Raw genomic sequence first — 22,196 nt, 5'->3', positions numbered from 1 at the left:
CCATTCGTCTGGACGATAAGGAAGCCACCACCTAACAATCATGTTCACCCTGAAAACAAAAAAAACCTCACCCATTAGGCAAATGAGGCCAAGCTAATGTGAGGTATTAGACCTATGCCCCACATGTCTTCTCAAGGACTTACCAAAAATGATCCTAGCCTACCTAGTTAAAAAGGTAAGTGCTTCCCTCCAGCAAGAACCTTATCCTAACTCACTAAAGTCAACTTGCATTAGACTTATACTTAAAAAAAAAAAAAAAAAAACCCCTCCCTAGATGCCTCAATGTACCAACTACAACCCAACATCAAACCCACCCACTATAGCCATATTCCAATCATGAGACTAACAGAAACCAACAGACTGGACACAGCCCAATCATTTTGTATAATTTGAAACTTATTACAGTGGCACAGCAAGGGGGAAGGAGGGCAAAACTTCAGGTGGCAGGCAGCTGTGCAGTCACTCCAGAGCCAACTACCAGAATGGAAGGGAGCAGAGACCGGACATTTGTGTGCTAGAAGAGGAGCGATGTGCTGCAACCACTGGCGTTTCCATCACTTCTGCAGGGCTGAGGTCAGCAAATAAAACAGCCATCCCAGGCAGGAAGATAGTGCAGCTGACTAGGAAAGCTGGGAGGATACCTGGGTGCTAGAGCTACAAGAGAGTTTGCCATCAGCTCCCTGAAGCAGGAGCTACAGCAATGAGTCCAATCCTGCAAGTGCTGAAGCGAGGGAACAGAGCCACAGCTGAAGGAAGGAAGGTAGTATGAGGCAAACAATGTCCCTGTCCTGGATTCTACAGCCCAAACAAGAGCAGGGAGTGAATCAACCCAGCCCCAGAGAGCATAGAGCTGAGGCAGGCCCCCCCGTACGATCCTCTGCCCCTGGAGCCAGAGACTGCTCCAGCCACTGGTGCCTGCAGGAATGAGCCATGTAAGCCTAGAGGAGAGGGGTAGGGGGCATCATTACCTATGGAAACATGGTGCCTGTGTCCCCAGGCTCCGCATCCCCTCTAGCTGCCCAGAGCTTTGTTCTTGTGACTGTCCTGCCCCTGATTTTTCTCCCTCTCCATACACCACCTAGCTGACAACCTGGCTCCCAGGATTCCTCTTCTTACAGCACCAATGTTTGTTTATTTGTGCACACCCAGGGCACTGATCTGCTTTTTGAACCATGTGGCTCTGAATCTGCAAAGGCCTGTGCAGTTCAAAAAGCTGATCATCGAACTGCATGGGCACAGATGAGAAACACTGAAACAGTGTTGTAGAAAGAACCACCCCAGGGTTGGAAGAGAGGTGTAAGGGGGAAAGAAGCAGGGTTAGAACGGCCAGAAGACCAAACAAAGTTGAAAGGTGGGCCAGAAAGGATGCAGGGAACTCACAACATGGACTTAGGTGGAGGGAAGAGCAGGAATGCTGAATATGGACTTGAGTGTGGGGAGATTTGGGACTCGCAGATTGGGTGCTCATTCTTTTGTGGGAAGTCTATGAATTTCTCTCTTAGGCTTGGGATAAGTAGATCTCTGATCCCTGTTTTTACCAGGATTACACAGCAGTTTTTCCCTGTTCATTTTTTTTTTGTGGAAGTCAGATTTTTCTCTTTTAGTCTTATGAAATTTACATCTCTTTGATTTTTAATTTGTACAGGTTTTCACCCATGTAAACCATCCCCAAAAAAGTGAAAATCCCTAGCCTGGTCAAGAAATTTAAGTTAAAAAAAAAAAAAAAAAAAAGGGGCTGTAGGAGCAGAATGAGGCAGTTGGCTACAATTATGATAGCTTTTAGTTTAGAGTTCGAGCTCAAACTCATGGTGAGAGAGAATTTACCACCTATCCTCCCACCATCCTAAATATATTTTATTTATAGGCTGTGTTTTATGGTTGTTTTACTTTGCTTTAACTTAGTTTACTCTTGTGTGTTCTTACCAACAGGATAAACATCCTGCATGAGACTAAATGCACAATTGAATCTTTATGGGTAGAAATCCCTTGTGTGTCAGGGAAAGACTATAGTGATATGAGTATACTACAGTCCACCTGGCCAAGATGGTGAGACGGACAGTGAAATGCCAAGAGAAATTAGGGAAGCTAATCAAATTGGTAGTGCGGTAATAATGGGAGACTTCAATTACACCAAATATTGGCTGGGTAAATGTATCATCAGTACATGCTAGAGATATTTATTCCATCCAGGAACTTTATGACATTTTTATGGAGCAATTGGTTCAGGAACAGACAAGAGAGGGAGCAATTTTAGATCTAATTCTCAGTGGAGCACAGGATTTGGTGAGAGAGGTAACTGTGGTGGGGCCGCTTGGCAATAGTGATCATAATATGATCAAATTTGAATTAATGACTGGAAGGGGGTCAGTAAGCATATCCATGGCTCTCATGCTAAACATTCAAAAGGGAAACTGATAAAATGAGAAAAATAGTTAGGAAAAAACTGAAAGGAACAGCTACAAAGGTAAAATGTGTCCAAGAAGTTGTCCATAGAGGCAAAAACTCACAGTAAAAACTTTTTAAAATATATCTGAAGCAGAAAGCCTGTGAGGGAGTCAGTTGGAACGTTAGATGATCGAGGGGTTAAAGGGGCACTTAGAGACGATAAGGCCATCGCGGAAAGATTAAATGATTTTTTTGCTTCGGTGTTTACTGAAGAGGATGTTGGGGAGGTACCCGTATCGGAGAAGGTTTTTATGGGTAATGATTCAGATGGACTGAACCAAAAAGATGTGGTAGACCTGATTGACAAACTTAAGAGTAGTAAATCACCTGGACCGGATAGTATACACCCCAGAGTTCTGAAGGAACTCAAAAATGAAATTTCAGACCTATTAGTAAAAATTTGTAACCTATCATTAAAATCATCCATTGTACCTGAAGACTGGAGGATAGCTAATGAACCCCAATATTTAAAAAGGGCTCCAGGGGCGATCCAGGAAACTACAGACCGGTTAGCCTGACTTCAGTGCCAGGAAAAATAGTGGAAAGTGTTTTAAACATCAAAATCACAGAATATATAGAAAGACATGGTTTAATGGAACATAGTCAGCATGGCTTTACCCAGGACAAGTCTTGCCTCACAAATCTGCTTCACTTTTTTGAAGGAGTTAATAAACATGTGGATAGGGGTGAACCAGTGGATGTAGTGTACTTGGATTTTCAGAAGGCTTTTGACAAAGTTCCTCATGAGAGGCTTCTAGGAAAAGTAAAAAGTCATGGGATAGGTGATGATGTCCTTTCGTGGATTACAAACTGGCTAAAAGACAGGAAACAGAGTTGGATTAAATGGACAATTTTCTCAGTGGAAGGGAGTGGGCAGTGGAGTGCCTCAGGGATCTGTATTGGGACCCTTAATTTTCAATATATTTATAAATGATCTGGAAAGAAATACAACAAGTGTAATCAAATTTGCAGATGATACAAAATTGTTCAGAGTAGTTAAATCACAAGCAGATTGTGATAAATTGCAGGAAGACCATGTAAGACTGGAAAATTGGGCATCGAAATGGCATTTGAAATTTAATGTGGATAAGTGCAAGGTGATGCATATAGGGAAAAATAACCCATGCTATAGTTACACAATGTTAGGTTCCATATTAGGTGCTACCACCCAAGAAAGAGATCTAGGCATCATAGAGGATAACACATTGAAATCATCGGCTCAGTGTGCTGCGGCAGTCAAAAAAGCAAACAGAATGTTGGGAATTATTAGAAAGGGAATGGTGAATAAAACAGAAAATGTCATAATGCCTCTGTATTGCTCCATGGTGAGACCGCACCTTGAATACGGTGTACGATTCTGGTCGCCGCATCTAAAAAAAAAAGATATAATTGCGATGGAGAAGGTACAGAGAAGTGCGACCAAAATGAAAAGGGGAATGGAACAGCTCCCCTATGAGGAAAGACTAAAGAGGTTAGGACTTTTCAGCTTGGAGAAGAGACAGCTGAGGGGGGGATTTGCTAGAGGTGTTTAAAATCATGAGAGGTCTAGAACGGTTAGATGTGAATCGGTTATTTACTCTTTCAGATAATAGAAAGACTAGGGGGCACTCCATGAATTTAGCATGTGGCACATTTAAAACTAATCGGAGAAAGTTCTTTTTCACTCAACGCACAATTAAACTCTGGAATTTGTTGCCAGAAGATGTGGTTAGAGCAGTTAGTATAGATGTGTTTAAAAAAAGGATTGGATAAGTTCTTGGAGAAGTCCATTACCTGCTATTGATTAAGTTGACTTAGAAAATAGCCACTGCTATTACTAGCAACAGTAACATGGAATATACTTAGTTTTTGGGTACTTGCCAGGTTCTTATGGCCTGGATTGGCCACTGTTGGAAACAGGATGCTGGGCTTGATGGACCCTTGGTCTGACTCAGTATGGCATGTTATGTTCTTAAGCATTTTAAACAGGATGGGCAGAGATATAGGCAGCCATTGAAGGTTCCCATTTATCAACCTCGCAGCAATATTTTGAATAATGTGAGGCCGAGTAAAACCCCAAATAAATACCGTTACAATAATCATTTCCAGATAACACCAGTGCATGAACAGTAATCAAGTCTTGTCTACATATTAAAAGAATTCAATTGCTACAGTACATGATGCATGGGCATGGAGTCTAAAGAAATCTGAGAACCATCCAATGCAATGGAGGGAGCCACAAACAATAGCAAAGATTTTCTCACCCAGAGTAGCTCAGATGTTGAGGTATTTAGTTTCAATTTACTGGCCTTCATCCAAATAGTCAAACAGGGTCGTTTACCAACTTGCGTTATGGCGGTTTTGCATGCGTTAAGGCAATTTCGCAGGCGATAAGCACCATAACGCACGGTGCGATGCAAATTTTTAAAAGGAGAGAGATTGGGGAGGAGTCGGGGCGGGATTTCCACAAAAATGGGCTGGTTTCACAAAGCCACGATGCACGAGATCACACAGGTTTAACATCGAAAAAATCTACACCTTTTTCAATTGCGTTAAGCTGTGCGATCTCGTGTTTTATGCCCATAACGCAATTTGGGCATTTTTAGGCTGGGGAAGGGCCTGGGATGGGGGTGAGAGAGTGCGAGCACATGCCTCTGAGGGTGACACCACAGTAAGCAGTTATTTATGCTACTATAGGAAGCCCACCTAGTAACTCGAGGTGAGGTTTGGGTATTAGTGTAGGGGTTAGGGGCCACTTTGACATGCAGAATGAGACATATGAACAGAACAGGGCACTCTTGTGAAGATTTGATGTCTGGAGTGAGGAAACTCACACAATGATGAGATTTGTACAATGTTCTCTCAACCTAGCTTGATGTTCTCTCTGCTCATTTCCCCCAGTGGTGAAATGAGCACTTTGCAGGTAGGAAAATGCAATTATGTAGGTATTACCTCCATGCGAAGCAATACGAGAGCCTATTTATCACAATGTGTGTTATTACCATAAACCACGCCCCTTTTCCTAACACATGTGGTATTTAATGCAGATTGATAAATCTAGGCCAAAGTTTGCTTACCACCTCTATTCTTATCTAAAAAGGTACACACAGCTGTATATCATCAGCATATCTTACAAAAGACAAATTTGAAACAGTCCATGGTAAGAGATACAAATTAAACAAAATAGATGGAAGAATAGCATCCTGAAGCTCCCGCCCCCCACCTAAAAAAAAACAAACATGAAACATGTTTGTTCCCAAAAATACTTTATTCATAGACAATATATCCATAATCTAGCATGATCCAAAAATACAGATATACATTTTTTACTTTACATTTTTTTTTCATAAAAGATTTACAACATTCTTCATTTAGAAAAAGGGAACATATCTATTTCCTTTAAAAAGTGAAAATAAAATTAACATTTAGTTTTAAAGATGCAGTACTTCTTTGGGGGGCAGGGGGAGGGAAGAAGTTAAACAATGCAAGGTCCACATTGATCTGACAGAAGCTGTTCCTGCTCAAGTGCTTCACTCAAACTAACCAAAGTGCCAAGATGGGGGAAGGACATCACGTTACACATGTGGAGATCCCATTTGGGAAAGTGGTTACCGAAGTCCTGTACCTCTTGCAAATTGATACAGCGATCACTTGCTTGAAGCAGTTCTCTTAAACACTGCTAAGTTTTACACATAAACCTCACAGAACTAAACTGCTCTCTCTCCCCCCACAGATGTGGAATATTACCAGGATGCATTATGGCAAATGGATAACACAAAAGTAACTTCAGAATGAAAATACAGCCACCAATTCTCCTTGCAATTCTTGCATTTCAGTTTAATGCACACATTTTTCAGCATGCCTCATTTTTCCCCTTGTAATTGAATGGATTTTGTACCAATTGTATGTGGAGGGATATGCTGGAATTGGCCTATAGAGCAGCCACTACATGTTATATACAGTATCTGCTATAGAGGTTAAAATGTCAGCTGTTATCTTCATCCACTTAAATTATTCATATGAAATTCACTTACAGTACCGCTGTGAACATGATATGAATGCAAAATAAAACTGAAATAAATGACTCAAAATTCTCTCATTTAGGAAAATGCTACTGTGTTCATTCTACATATTTTGGATAAGTGCACACAATGTACAACGGACGTGCATACAAAAAGAATCCACTTTAAATAACAAACTAGCCTGGTACATACCAGGTCCACAACTGTCCCCATCTGAGGGACTTTGACTGCTACAAAATCTGTGCTGCTCTAATGGGAAAAACACAGCAACAGACAAGGAAGACAACTGGCCATATTTTACTGAACGTCATGCAGTCAAGAGGTAGTAGCCTTCACAGGGAAAGTATTCTACTTCAGAAATTGTGAAAACAGAAAATCTTCCAAACCATAAGAGGGTGGAAATATTTAATGGCGAGCAGTTTCCATTTATTTATTTTGACTTCCAAATTCAGATATCTTACCTAAACAAACCTCTGATATGGTAGTAAAATGTTTAGGTTTGCTAAACTTTGATTCTCTGGGCACCTGGGCTATTACATTTCTGAAAGATTTACAGACTATTAAAATAAAAAATATCAACAGGACCAATAATTGTGTTAGGCTGCTCCAGGCTTTCCTCTGACTCTTTCCTCACCCATAAAAGTAGATTTTTCTCAGCAGCCCTGCAAACTTTATTAGTGGTGGACATCTCTAAAAGCTGAATAGCTTGACTATACACACTAACCTGGCAACCGCTTTAAAATGTGTCAATCTGCTGTACCAAATAATAGCCATATTTCCACTTGAGAGTACACAGACAAGCTTTGATGAATAACTGACAAAAACCATGCAATTCTCAGAAGATAAGCATGGATAGTATGCTTACATTCTTACATGCCTGCAGGACTTAACACTTTACTGTCTTAACCACATCAGGATCACTTGTGAAACCACCATAGGGACAGAGTGGACAGCCCAGGATTAAGAGTCAGTAACAAAAGGCACAGTCAAGCATATGCTGATTGTTACTATTTTTGCACTAGTAGTAAAGGCCTGTCCAAGAACAGGGAAATACTGTATAGGAAGTACATAATTGAGATGTGTGGTAGTAGAGAGTGCACACTGAGCGCAGGTGTACTGTGTTAGTGAGAGAGAGTAAAACGGTGCTGGAGAGTACAGCCAGAGAAGGGTGGAGCGCAGTTTCCATATGAGGTAATACAGAGTGGATTAGATAATACAAAGAGAGGGGCCGAGCTCAAGAGTACAGCGAGAGGGGCGGAGCTAGAGCTGAGTCTATCTTTCCTTAACTATATATTTATTTACACTGCTGAGAAGGGTGGTCCTGCTTGTACGGATGCTCACACTAAGACCCAGGGTGCATTCTTCCTCTGGGTTTAAGAATGCAGGCTTCCCAAACCTGTTCTCGGGACTCCACAGCCAGTCGGGTTTTCAGGATGCCCACAATTAATATGCATGAGAAATTTGGATACTATGGAGACATAGCATAGGCAAATTTATCTCATGCATATTCACTGTGGATAAACTGAATACTTGACTGGCTGTGGGGTCCCCAGGTCAGGTTTGGGAAGTCCTGACAGACCATAACTCCCTTCAGAGCTCAATACAAATATGGTCTTCAGCTAGCTGGTGGCTATTATAGAACAGTGACTAGGATTTTAATCCTTCTGGAGAAGGAATGCTGCCTTGACAGCACTTCCAAATATTAAGGTCCTGCGTGTCCTACTGACAAAACCTTGAAATAAAAATCCAAGCGTCCTTAAAAACACCACAATTGACTCAAAATTCTATTGTAGGCAGAGGTAGTTGACAGCTCTATCATGTTTCCAAATTAAGCCCACATTTCCTCTGCCCACAGCTCCATCAAGAAAGCCAATTCTATAAAGCTGTGCAATCTGTTAAGTCCATGCCAAGAAACCCAGCTACCGGACCAAGGCATACACATCTAAAGGACCACAAAACTCACCTCAGGAATTCTCAACTGGGGGAGGGATTATTTGGTATCACCACAGGAGAGCGAGGCTTTTCTTTTCTATGTTAAAGTCTTCTTCCAAAATCTGAAGCAATCCCCAGAGGGAGATGCACGTCCACCATCTGCTGAAGACAGAGAATACCGGCAGGCTGGAGTCGCTGCAAGGCTATATATACTGTGACGTCAGCTTGCTCCGTCTCCTTCTGCTGGCAGGGGAACATAACCCACTGGTCCTGAGACCATCTGTCTTTACACTAGGAAAGCAGTATTTAGTTAAAAAAAAAAAGGTTGTTTTTTTTTTGGGGGGGGGGGGGAATTCTGGACACTCAATAACTGTCCAGGCTGTGTATCTTGTGCATGTATAAGCAGTAGCTTGACAGCCATCTTTCCTATGCACCAGATGGCTAGGAGGCACTAGATATGCACATTTGTCCCTAGCACCTCCTTTTTAGCACAACCCCTCATTTAAATATTGTTTCACATGCCCAGGAGAGGTGGCTGGGTATGTGATAGGAAAACAGGTGCTCAACACGGAGCACCCGTTTTCTGCACACTATTGCATCGCCCCCTATGTGTTAAATTTCTCTTGGCAAAATCTGCATGCACTAAGTTTGTAGGTGGTTTTCCAGGGATAATCTTAAAATCCAATTTACATGCATAAATTCTCTTTGAAAACTGGTGTAATTTGGGTATATAACAGACTGCAAACTTATGCAGCCTGTTAAAAAATTAGACTCCTAAATACACTAGAAAACCCAAATCAAGTCATCAGGATGATAACACTAATTATCACAGACATTCCCATAGCCTGAACAAAGAATTTTTTCTATGTATACAGTTAAACTTGGTAACATAGAATGGCTTAAAAAATTACAGAAATAAATATTTTCAAAGACTGGTTAAAAAAAAAAAAAAAAACAGGACTAGTTTGGTACTGTTTCCTGAAGTTTGTCCTCAGAACCCACAGCCGGTCGGGTTTTCAGGATATCCAAAATGAAGATGCAGGAAATTTGCATATATTAAGTCTCCAATGTACACAAATATTTCACGCATTCTAGATATCCTGAAAACCTGACTGTTTTCAGGTTCTAAGGACAGATTTCTCAAACACTGACAAACCTTAGTGTGCATCTTGATGAGGGGGATGGAAGAGAGAAGTAAAACCAAACTGGCTTGCTTGTATATATTATAGAATTCTCTTTCCCACTATTCTATCAAACAAAATGCACATGATACGAAAATAATTATTTCAACATTCTGCGGTGGCAAATTCACTTAAAGGCATTTCTTTTCATTCTGCCAGCCTGGGATACTCTAGAATGCAAAACATCATGCAAATAGCTTGTAACAATATTAACAGGGCCAGCAAGAGATATGGTTGACTCAGGTCACAGAGACCACAGCTATAGACCTTCTACAGACTCCATCTCTGCATCCTCTTCCTATGGAAAGACACTGAATGCTAGATGCAGAAGGCGGTATAATGGACTGCAAAACAATCCTTTTAAAATGCATTTTCCAACAGAGGTGGACATATTTCCACGACACCTAAAAACATTTTGACTGATTTTTTTCTCACTTTGTTTGCTCTTTTTTTTCTTATTACTATTTTGCTGATTTGTTTGGCCTTTCTTTCTATTTTGCTCTATTTTGGCAGGGGGGGGGGGTTGTTTTGTTTTTTTAATATTTAAGGTTCTTCTATTTAACTTTTCTGAAATTTAGGTGCCAGTGACCTGGCTCCCAGAACTTTTCCAGCATCCCTTTTTTTTTGGGAGGGGGAGATCTCTTTCAGATAAACATCAGAAGTAGATCTAATAGGCTGAGGAGGGGTACATTTCCTCCCCTGCTCCCTCAACCATGAACATAAAGTGCATCGTTAATGTGGCTGTATTTACAATCATTAGTGACAAGTATGCAAATACATATGAGACAAAAGAACTTGTGCGGCCAAATGAAAAATCAAACCCATTCCACAGGCTTGAGGTATTCTCTTGATACATTCTTCATCCGTTACACAGCACTATGTTAATCTTCAAATTATACCAGGGAACTAGTCTACTTCACTATAGTATACTCACCCTGTCCCACACAGCAGAAACTGAGAACGCCCAAGAGGATCAACATCCTGGGCAGATTTCACTCATCCCAATGCAATGGAATTCCTTTTATGACACTTAAGAGAATCATATGAATTTCTAGAGAATAACATTATATACTGTATATAGAAGCAGTAGAGCCTATACTTTAATTTAGCCACGTCCCAAAATGCCTTAGTCCAAAGCTATCAATAGGAGCACTATAGCTGGGGGAGAGCTACAGGGCAAGGGCACTATTGTGGATTACTAGGCAATAAGTAATATCTCGAACCAGCTCAGCAGCTGGATAAGATTCAGGCTCAGTTACAGGTAAGGCAGGAGCCCCAGAGTGCTGATATGTCAAAGGAAGGTCTGCTAGATGATCAATGCAAGGAAGGATGACCAATGAAGGATAAACCGATGAATTAAGCTTTACTTTAAAAAAAAAGTTCCTGATTGGTATATACACAAAAATAATTTCTGAGAGGTACAGATACATGGTGGAAGGGAGTCACTCCAAACCAAAAGAGAAAGTCAAAAAATGGTCACCTTTAGCCCCCAGCACTAGAGCATCCAGGTCTGCCAAAGCAGGCATTTCGGCTTTCCATCAGTAGTGTCAAACTGCAGAGAGTTAATAATGCTAATGGATTCAGTGTAGGATGAAGATCAAGAGAAAACACACAAGTCATTAAGCAGTTAACTCTCTAACCCTGACATGTTCCATGATACTTACAGACCCCCTTGTCACACATTATGCAAGAATCCCTGCCATGCCCCCAAGTTCAAAACAGCTTCAGCACAACTGTTCCTGTTGAAATGTGAACTTTCAGCAACTGGCCACAAAACAATGACAACAAATCAACACATGAAAACAGATCAAAATTAAGAAAAAAAAAAAAGAAAACATTGGGATAATAAGAATAAAGGAATATATTAAACTGCTCTCTTCTGGATTATGCAATCCACATTATTTCTTCTTCCGTTCCTGAACACAGCGAGGACAGAACCTATGGAGGGAAAAAAAAACAAAACAATCCATTGTCCAGATCATAATGACTTGTCTGGCTCCCTGCATTTTCCAAGGAAACCCAACACACACCAGAACCTCCTTAATATTTTATATAGGAAAGCACAATACAGTGCCACCTCCATTTGGAGGTTCTCTAGTGCAAGGCTTCTCAATTCTCATCACTGAGGATCACAAACAGGTCTGATTTTCATAGAATGCCAATATTTGGAAAATGGTATATAAAATCTAACACGCTCTTGGCTCCACTTGCCTTTCAACTCAGTACCTCATAAGAAAAGAAAAAATATTCTAAAAATATGTAGGTTTCTAGGACATGTTTAAAGGCAATAAAACAGTCCACAATACATTTTCAAAGGACTTAGCTGGACAATCCCCGGGGGGTTAAATTTCCTACCTCCAAGGTATCGGGCTACATGATTAGCTGGATAAATTTTATCTAGATAACCTAGGGACAATCCAGGGATGTTCTGGACGTCACCGAATATTGGCATTTAACTGGGTACATTTACCCAGATAACTTAAACCTTAATCGGATATATTCAGCATACAGCTAGTTAAGTAAAAATAATTTTTTAAAACATTAATAAATAAAAATTGGCAAATCTCCCAAACCCCCAAAATAAGCAAAACTATGTTGGGACAGAGTGTCCAATCCCCAAAAAGATAGTGGGCCGCAAGAGCCCAAAACACCTCCCCCAACAAAGAATTAAATTCAAATCTGAATGTAGGCCCTCCTCCTGACAGACTTTGTACCCCTTCTGCCAGCCTCCCAACCCACCCAGAACGCCCCTAAACCCTGAAGGTCCAGTTAGGAGCCCACAGTGTCTTACAGCATTCCTGGCCACCTCCAGTGTTACTCTGACAGCAATAGTGGACGTATACACAACCAATGTTGCTGTCAGAGTCTTTAGCCACAGAAGCAGTAACTGCAAATCTCTGCAGATACTTTTTTCCTAAGCAATTTTCAAAGGAAAAGTACACATGAGAACTGGTGCAAAGTCTGTGAGGCAGAAGTACCTGTGGACTTTGCATCTTCTATTTTGAAAATTTCACTTGGGTAATTTTCAAAAAAAAAAAAAAAAGATATACATCTGTAAATGTAACTATTATTGTAGAAATTTTCAAAAGCCATTTACCCGTGTAAAATGCACTTATGTAGGTAAATCCTATGGACAATTCAATGGCATTTATTGTATCAATTTTCAAAAGCCCACGTACACAGCTAAAATGCATTTGCACGTCTAAAACCCAATTTTAAACATGTAAATGCTTTTGAAAATCAGGCCCTTAGAGAGTAATTTTGTAACATCCTGCATAAAATTTGTTAGCAAATAGATACACAAGTTACTTACATAATTTACAGATTTCAAAAGGAACATACATGTGTATGGTTGTTTAAAAACTATCCCACATACAAATTACCCCTGCCATTGTGTGCACAGAAAGTTTTCGAGAAAATTTGCACAAGTATTTTGAAAATGCAAAAATATGTACATAGATGTGAACCCCTCTCCAACTCTGCCTCCAGGAATACCTGTTCAGTTCTGATATTTTGCAAACCAACAAGAATTGTGACGGGCAACTCAAGAAGAACATCAGCAATGCCTTTGTTTTTACAATTGCATTGGATGCCGCTAGAGGCTAGATGTAAATTTAAATGTCTGATTTTGGCTTTTAGAACCTTGAGAAAAAATCTCTCCCCATTTGAGAAAGTTTAAAATGTTATGAAATAAGGAATCTGAGCTCTGTGGGTAAACATTTAGTACAATTGGTACCATCTAAAATGTTTTGCCATTTGAAGCTATTTGATAAGTCCTTTTCAGCTTCTATTCCAATTTTATGAAATAGTCTTCCAGTTGATTCAAGGATAGAAGTGGAATTAAACCAATTTCAGAGAAAACTGAAAACATGGATGATGTGTACAATTTTAATTGATATAATTATAAGTAAAAGCTAATCCTATATTAGTAACGGGGGCTGGGTCAGATGCATTTATTAATGTTGTGTGAGATTTGTAGTTTTATAATGAATTTGAATTTCTTTTTTTTATTTGGTTTTATATTTATTGTACATGGCTTTGGGTGTTTTTAACAGTAAGGCAATTAATACATGTCCATAAATAAAACAAGCAAACAAACACCACCTGAAATTTTGGTATTGCTCCCCGAGGAAAGCTAAAGCCCAAGCTAAGTAACTGAGGTTGTATTCTGCCCCAAGAACAGTCTCTATTGCAGTCTACATTCAGATTTGAATTTAATTCTTTGTTGGGGGAGGTGCTTTGGGCTCCTGCAGCCCACTACCTTTTTGGGGATTGGACACTCTGTCCCAACATAGTTTTGCTTATTATGAGGGTTTGGGAGATTTGCCAGACTTTGTCAGATTTGTCCTGACAGACTTTGTACCCCTTCTGCCACCCTCCCAACCCACCCAGAACGCCCCTAAACCCTGAAGGTCCAGTTAGGAGCCCACAGTGTCTTACAGCATTCCTGGCCACCTCCAGTGTTACTCTGACAGCAATAGTGGACGTATACACAACCAATGTTGCTGTCTTTAGCCACAGAAGCAGCAACTGCAAATCTCTGCAGATACTTTTTTCCTAAGCAATTTTCAAAGGAAAAGTACACACGAGGGTCCTACTCAATATTTGGTTATTTATTCAGTTAAAACAGATTTCTGATACTGGCACTGGTTTCCACTTCCATTTGTGGGCTAACAGGGCATGATAGATTAATCTTATTTCTTTTGGTTATGATGTTTCACTTATTGCTCATCTCTGCACGTCATTCTAAACAAGTGGTATTTGCTTGGATGTATAATCGGAAATGCAATAAATAAATGTTTAAAAAAAAATTTATGAAAACCAGAAAGGTCAGCAAAAAACTTTTAGGCAAATATTACAACCTAGTAGAAGCAAAGCAGGAAAGGCCACATTACTGAACTAGAACTGAGATATTTGCTTTCGGCGATGTTGAGTCCCCACTTTTTTTTTTTGTGTTTGTTTTGTCTTTTTACACAGAAATTGGAACTACAACCAAAGCAGTAACATGTTCTGGGATGTCTGCCTTCCAGCAAGTCTGAAAAATATCCACCATTCAACACCAAATTCACAGCCATTAGGATTTGGCAAAAAAATTCCTAGATGCAAATACTGCCTTTTGGGTGGAAACTATAAAAACAGGCTGAAAATCAAACAATGCACCTTAGCTTACAGAAAATATGATCACAAGACTCAGCAGGTCTACCCAGTTAACATCCATTGTAATACTACATCCTGCCTTGATGGCAAGGGTTATTCTTCTCTTTCCCACAATGTGCACGTCAAAAGGTCAATTTAATGCCATTGATTTTTCTGCCTCCATCCCCTCTATTGAGAAGTTAATCCTTGCATCCACAATGCTTCCTTACAGGTATTGCTTAAGTCTACCCTTTCCAGCCTTATAATCGTGACCTTTTGTTCTGGAGTTTTCTTTTCAATGAGAAATACTTTCTTGCCTCTTTTGCATTAATTATGAGGTACTGAAAATTCTCTCATGTCCTGTTCTTCACCTCATCATGTTTGCAATATTTTGTAAAGGAATCCGCACAAAAACAGTATATGGAGAAAGCAGAATTATAAGAAATGCTAAATACAGAGAAGATCTCAAATCAAGAGCAAAATCACTTACCATTTTCCTTTTGGTTTTGTGGTAAGATCCACACATGCAAAATGGAACCACTCAATCGGACACTATAGATTAAAAAAAAAAAAAAAAAATCAACATGTTAAAAAAACAAAAACCTCCAAGCCTACATTTTGGAAATACTCAAGCTACAGGACTTGTGTGTTGAAGTTGGTCATGGTGCAAATGCTGTCTGCAATAAATGTATGAATGTTCCCTCACCAGTATTTTTATTTATTTATTTTTTTTTTTTAATATAAAGACCATTAAGTGCTATGCTGGGTCAGACCAATGATTCATTGAGACTGAATCCAATCGAGTCTCTTGGAAATGCCCAGTAAAACTTAAGAGAGTCCATACACTCTCTAGCAACAAATTCCACTGTTTAGTTATGCATAGTCTGAAAATATTTTCTTAAATTTGTTTTAAATCTTTCAGTTTCATGGAGTATTCCTTAGACCTAATGTTATATGAAAGTGTAAATAAATGTTTCCCCAATAATTTGTTTCACAGCACTCAATTTTATAAAACTATCATATCAATTTCCTCATCTCCAAGCTGAAGAGTCTTAACCTGTAACATCTTGCTTCATAAGCTGGTAATTTTTAAACAGCCGCACATGCATATGCTGGCTTGCGCCAATGGAGGCGGCCATTTTATATCACATGCGCATATGTTATAAAAAATCTGCAGTATGCACCTACATGTGCACGCAACTTTATATGGATGTGCGCATGGGCACGCAAATCCTGCCTCTACCGCATAAGTGGGGGGATTTTGCTAGGCACATGCGCCAATGCAAATACCTGTTTCCCCGGTTAAAGGATAGAATTCCTAACCTGCCTAGCTAGATAGCCTCCCTTTTACCCTAATAGTCCCGACTCTTCAAACCCCACTGACTAGCCCTGATTTTTTTTTATTTAAAAAAAAACAAAACAAACACACTTACACACTATCCATAGCAGAAGTAAAAAAGTTATGCAGTAGGGGATTCCGGCGCACGCTTGTGCACATAAATACTCGCATAGACTTCATGTTACAGACCTGGACCGCCCATGTGCCTCCCAGACCCCGCCCCTTTGTTGCCTTTGATTTGTGCACATACCGGGAGAAATGCATGTACTCTGGTGCTTCTTAAGATCCGCACGGTTGCACCGGCCCAAGACACGCACCATCTCTCGGCTTTGGCATGTGCAAGACTTAAAATCCGCCTGTATGGGAACGGTTCCATCCTATTTTTCATTTTTGTTGCCCTTGCCTGTATTTTTTTCTAGTTCTCCTGCATTCTTTTCAAAATAGGGTAACCTTGTGGTAACACAAAGCCCAACGTGTGGTCAGATCATGGATCATTACAAAGGCATTATTATATTTCTAGTTTTGGTTTCTATTCCTTATCAAATAATCTCTGTTCATACCTGGAAGGATAAAGATCTTAAGTATGTGTACGACCTTCATGTGCTGGAAAAACTGTCTGAACTCTCAGCCTTGCCAAGTCATAAAAGTCTTCAAGATCTCCAGACCAGATTGTGGGAAAATCTAGCTTCTTGTGCCCCAATGGCAAGAAAACTGGATCTGAAGTACAGGATGCAACAATCTCTTAAATTTGGTGTGGTCCAACTTTCTCAGTCAGTGAAGTCCACTTTAAAGAAGGCAAAGAAAACGAGATTGTCTTTCAACACCCTTCCATTAAAAGACCCAAGGCTGCTTGACTTGTTTTGGGAAAAAGTTCTTCCAAAGATCTATGCTTGAATAACCAACCAGCATTATAGGATGCAGTATTTGCCTGATTGCATCAACGGGATGACATTTTTATGGACTTACTGGGCGAGCAGCATGGAGCTTATCTCCAGACATTCCTGGATGCAGAAGAATTGAAGGTCATCTCTTTCGCTCTGAGTTCTTTGGATTCAGCAGCTAGAGGTTCAGATGCCACCATTGCAGCCCGAAGAATGGTGTAGCTGTGGCCTACAGAGAACATCCATGTTAAGGTGGCGGATGTTCTGTGCTTAAGGGACAAACTCTTGGACACTAGTTCAGGCAGACCATATCGAAAATCAAAGAACAGCATATAGTCTTCCAGTCTGTCAACTGCCACTGAGCAACCATCAGCACAAAGATGCCCATGTTTTTCGTTCAAACGAACTGACTATCCAGTGTCATCCTTTCTGCATATAATCGGTACTACCAGGCCCCTTGAGTAGTGCTAGCCAAAGATGGCCCAGCAGCCTAAGGCAAAAACGGGGCTTGGGTTTTGGTGGGACTAAAACCTTGCTCACCATCTTCCCTAGTGAGAGGAAAACTCCAGCTGTTCCTCCAGAAGTGAAAGAAGAGCCCCAGGAATCTAGGGTACTCAATATTGTGGAATGTGGGTGCTACTTGTATCTCTCACTTGCCAGGACAGCACTGTTGCTCGACCTTCAATCCGTATCAGACTCACTTGACCCAGCTTTATTCAGAGGCAGATATACTGCAACCCTCAGCTTGGGACTCCACACGTCATGGCTAATTCAGCTCTGTCGATTGAGAAAGTGAGTTTGCTTGCTGGAAATGGAGTTCTCCAATCGACAACAGGATGAATCAGCCATGTTTAATACCTACTCTCCTCCCTGACGAGTTGAATTCTTAGCTAAGGATAAGCTCTATAGATGGACTGAGGGGGTTCAGTGGCATGAGGACTGTTCTGCACTATCAGATGACATTATCCATACGTCATGGCTAATTCATCCATCCTGTCTACAGAGAATCTTGTGTATGGCAAGCAATTATTTTTTGTCAACAAGCATTGAAATCCTCAGCTTGCAATGTAGCAGCAGTCAAAAAAGCAAATAGAATGTTAGGAATTGTTCTTCCTAGTCTAGCCAGAAATTTGGAGTTTGATAAATCTTCCTAAAGGTAGGAGTGTTCCGATTGCTTTGGTGGAAAAGTAGAAGGCATGGCTATCAAGACCTCTTCAGAGTAGGTTAATAGTGGAATATTCATCCATGACCCCAAAAGACCACTAATGTTATCAATGAGGGGACTTCTATTGTCCTAGGGATATAAGCTTCTGTGGAATCTAGGAGCAAGACCTTCTGTGCTCTTCTTCCTCTGATAAGTAGCGAGCTTCCTCAGAGGTTACTGATGGAACCCATTTCTGGGGACTAACCCCCCAGAATAGATAGCTGTTGTACTGGGGGAAGGGATTCATGATCTGAGATAAAACTGGATGTGGGATACTCTGGCTATCACCAATTGCTAGTAATATGAAGAAGGGTTGAAGCAGCTTCCATCATCTGGTTCATTGGTTGGGTCCCTTGTGGTAGTGTTGGAGAAGATATATCCTCCTCTGAGACTATAATGAAATCATCACTCTGGGAGGCTGCTCCTGACTAGACCTCTTGAGTCTGTCCTAATGTGTTAACTACAGGTAAGACAGCATAGATGGGATCCAAGTTTCCAGCCATAGTGTTCTGGCCTGTGAACCTCTCTCATGACACTGAAGGTCCCACCAGCCTTAGATCAGGCTAAAAAAATGAAGCAACAGCATGGCACTCTTCCAGGCCAAAAGGGAAGAGGAGACTTGCACTTAGTGGCATGCATAGGAGCACTTGGGCTACTGTATGATTGACGCAGCCTAGCAAGTGAACCTACTAGGCCCACATCAACATCTGGTAGACTCACTCTTACTAGGGCTGGAGCTAAGGCTTCACTTATATCAGCCCCATTCTACACATGTTGAGCCTTTGGGTTTCAGGGACCAGCACGGCTTAGGCAGAGTCCTGTAAGGAGGTCAGATGAAGTCTAGTCTTGGACAGAAGTTAGGGCTGGCAGTGAGCAAAACAATATTCAGGTCCAGGCCAAGGTCAGGGCAGGCAGCAAGTAAGCAGCATCCGGGTCCAAGCTAGGGTCAGGGCAGATGGCAGTCCAGAATAGTAGTCAGTATCTATAGCAGAGGTCAGAACCAGGAATCAGGCAGAGAAGGTTGGACAAGGCACAGGGGACCAAGACAGGCAGGGCAGACAGGGCAAGGTATCAGAGGCAAGGCAAGGCAGCAAAGCAACACACACTGCATACAAGGCGGGAGGACTTTGTTGCTGAAGCACTGAATCAGAAAATGGTGGGGATTTAAATACCGCACGTCATCCAGGAGCACTAAGTGACAGCTTTCCCACTACGGGGCCTTCATTATTTGTGTGGTCACGTGCACGTGCCTATAGGGAAGCATTAGGGAGCAGTGTGAATGGCGTCCTGGGGCCTAATGTCAGCATCTTGTGGTGTCAGGATAAGTGAAGTCAGTTGCAGGACCATCCTGTTGCCGGCCAAACATTACACCTGCATCTCATCAAGACCCCTATTTCAGATCTGAAGGGCCCCACACCAACTGCAACAAGATCTCTTAATGCCCAACCCCTATGCAGAGGGCTCCATTGGTGCCAAATGCCTCGATGGCACCTTATGTGCCACTGACAAATTGGTAACTCTGGACTCTTCTGTGTCCACAGTGCCAAAATCTCATGCTTCAATGTTGCCAACCTCGCCAAGCTCTGGTATTTCAAAAAGGTGCCAACCACACTGAAGCTGCCAGAGTTGGTGCTCCCAGTCTAGAAGGTGATAAAATTAAGTTTCTTACCTACTAATTTTCTTTGCTGGAGTCCTACCAGACCAGTCCAGACGTATGGGTTTTTCTACCCTACCAGTAGATGGAGACAGAATGAAAGCTTTTTGGGAAGTAGCCTTATAAGGAACTGAGCCTCATGCAATCTTTCAGTATTAACATCCCAAAAGAACCCCTCCCCATGAGCAGGGGTAAAACAACAACATACAATGAGAGCCTTTCCAAGTGGTAAATCCCCCTATTGAGAAGGCTACCAAAAAACTCAGACAGTACTCTGAGCAATACACTAGAAAAAAATATGAACACATGAGCAGGACCATGGGTGGGTTTCTGGATTGATCTGGTAGAACTACAGGAAAATAAGTTAGCAGATAAGAAACCTAAGTTTTACCTCTCTTACCATACCAGCCCAGCCTAGATGCATGGGATGTACCCAAGCCAGCCCTAAACTGGGCAGGATCCTGAAAGTCCTGCTCTCAAAATGCTCAGCCAAAGGAAGTAGCATCCCAAGCCTGCACATCTGAACAAGAACATCTGCTAAAGGAATGCAATGAGGATCACAATTCCTTTTTCCTATCCCTTCAACATTGGACCAGGCCTTTGGTCTGGATCAGATCAAGATTTGGCTACAAGATGACAAACTTGCTTTGAGCCTACAAAAAAAACTGATAGTCTTGTCGTGCATAGAATTAGCCAGTCTTCCCTCAAGTTTCTCATTTGATGGACTTTCTATCCCCCTTAAATCTCAGGTCTGCAGTGTAGGGGGTTATGCTTGATCCCTCGTCTATGCACTCCCATATTAACACACGTATCCAGTCTTCATACTCTAAGCTGCGCCTGCTGAGATCTTTAAAACTATTCTTTTTTCTTTTTTTTAAATTCTTTATTTCTTGTTTCAATTTACAAAGTAAATAACATTGATTTGTATTCAATTGTTACATTGAATTTTTTGGGAAAACATTAGGTTCCATGTATATTTAAAAAGAAATGAGATTATTCATAATTCACCTAGTTTCCGGTTACTATATATAATGGGGAGCTTGACGAGCAATCCTATATTCTAACTAGGAAACAAAAAATTTACTAAAATTTAACAAAAGTAATGCAGACATTTTCATTAATGACCAACAATAATCAAATTCAATTCTATGAACTTGCGGAGCTTGCCTCCCCCCTGTGAGTTCTGCGTTCTTCCAGAAATCTTTCTAAATCTGTAGGTTCGTAATAAACATATTTTAACCCATCCACTTTCATAGTACATTTGCAAGGAAAGCGAATAATTATCTGTATCCCATATGTTCTGGCTATACTAGCCAAAGCAATGAATCTTTTCCTTCTGGCTTGAGTATCTTTTGCCACATCTGGATAGACCCACAATTTCTGGCCAAGATAGGGAAGGGTTCTTTTTTGCATAAAATGATTCAATACTTTATCCCTATCCGAAGATAGGACAAATTTAACTATTAGAGTTCCCCTTTTCTCTATTTGTGCACTGAATGATGTCTCTATCAGATCGATAATATTTAATGTTGACTCTTGTGAAGGTGGATTAGGATTTGTATTTCTTTCATTTAAAAAGTATGCGCTTTTTATCATTGGAAGATTGTCAGAAGTAATTGACAAAACTTCCATGAAATAATTTTTTAACTGTTCTACTGGGGACATCATTTTACACTTAGGAAAGTTTACAAATCGAAGATTCGGGTAACGAACTACGTTCTCCAAATTTTCAATCTTTCTCGATAAAATATTTTCACTTTTTATTAAAGATGTCTGCACATCCTTTATATTAACAATTTCTGTTTCCACCTTCTTGAGAGTCATCCCATTATTTACTACCATTGGGCTCAGATTCAACAATATATTTTGTACATCCTTAATATTCACATTCATAATTTCAATATTCTTTTGCAGAGACATTATTGCAGACCATAACATTTCTAAAGATATTTGTTTAACCTCTCCAGGCCTAGTACCAGAAGTGGGCGGTTTCATTGAGAAATGTAATGATTCCTGGTCTAAAGCATTCCCCAACATGGGGGCAGGACTGGCTCCTCCAATTGCCAAAGATCTTCCATTGGGCATTCCAGTTCTCTGATCCAACAGTTGAGAAAGTGGAGGTGTACCCTCCATTTCCTTAAGCACCGCAGATTTCCCTTCTTGGTCTTCCTCTGACGGGTTTACCACAATTTGCCCTGTCTGCAACAGTGGCAAACCTAGACCAATAGTGTCTGCTATGCATGCTGGTTGTAAGGGAGTTGTTGGTACCCCGGGACTGAGACTTATTTCTCCCGACAATGGTGATATTTGCTCACTAACCACCATTGTAGTGGGACTCTCCGGGGTATTTACTGCTGCAGGTGTGTAAAAACCCGTTAAAGTTGTTTCAATAGGGCCCAGCCTGGCAGGGGTAGAGGCATCCT

At 40.8% G+C, this 22,196-nt stretch overlaps 1 protein-coding gene across 8 annotated transcripts in view; it reads right to left on the bottom strand.

Moving 5' to 3' along the window:
• Positions 1–8,691: 8,691 nt before the first annotated feature.
• ING5 (inhibitor of growth family member 5) overlaps positions 8,692–22,196 on the bottom strand; it is a 68,010-nt gene continuing 54,505 nt past the window's right edge. For all 8 annotated transcript variants that reach the window (XM_029616430.1, XM_029616433.1, XM_029616429.1 and 5 more), the window contains 2 exons: positions 15,186–15,247; positions 8,692–11,497 (listed from right to left, as the gene is read on the bottom strand). In XM_029616430.1, coding sequence (XP_029472290.1) covers positions 11,458–11,497; positions 15,186–15,247 — 102 coding nt within the window. In that variant the 3' untranslated portion in view covers positions 8,692–11,457. The remainder of the gene's footprint in view (positions 11,498–15,185; positions 15,248–22,196) is intronic.

This window comes from Rhinatrema bivittatum, chromosome 9 (assembly GCF_901001135.1).
Source record: "Rhinatrema bivittatum chromosome 9, aRhiBiv1.1, whole genome shotgun sequence".
In the NCBI taxonomy this organism is placed as follows: domain Eukaryota; kingdom Metazoa; phylum Chordata; class Amphibia; order Gymnophiona; family Rhinatrematidae; genus Rhinatrema; species Rhinatrema bivittatum.
The sequence above is the reverse complement of the archived record's forward strand: the minus strand, read 5'-3'. Positions and strand labels throughout refer to the sequence as shown.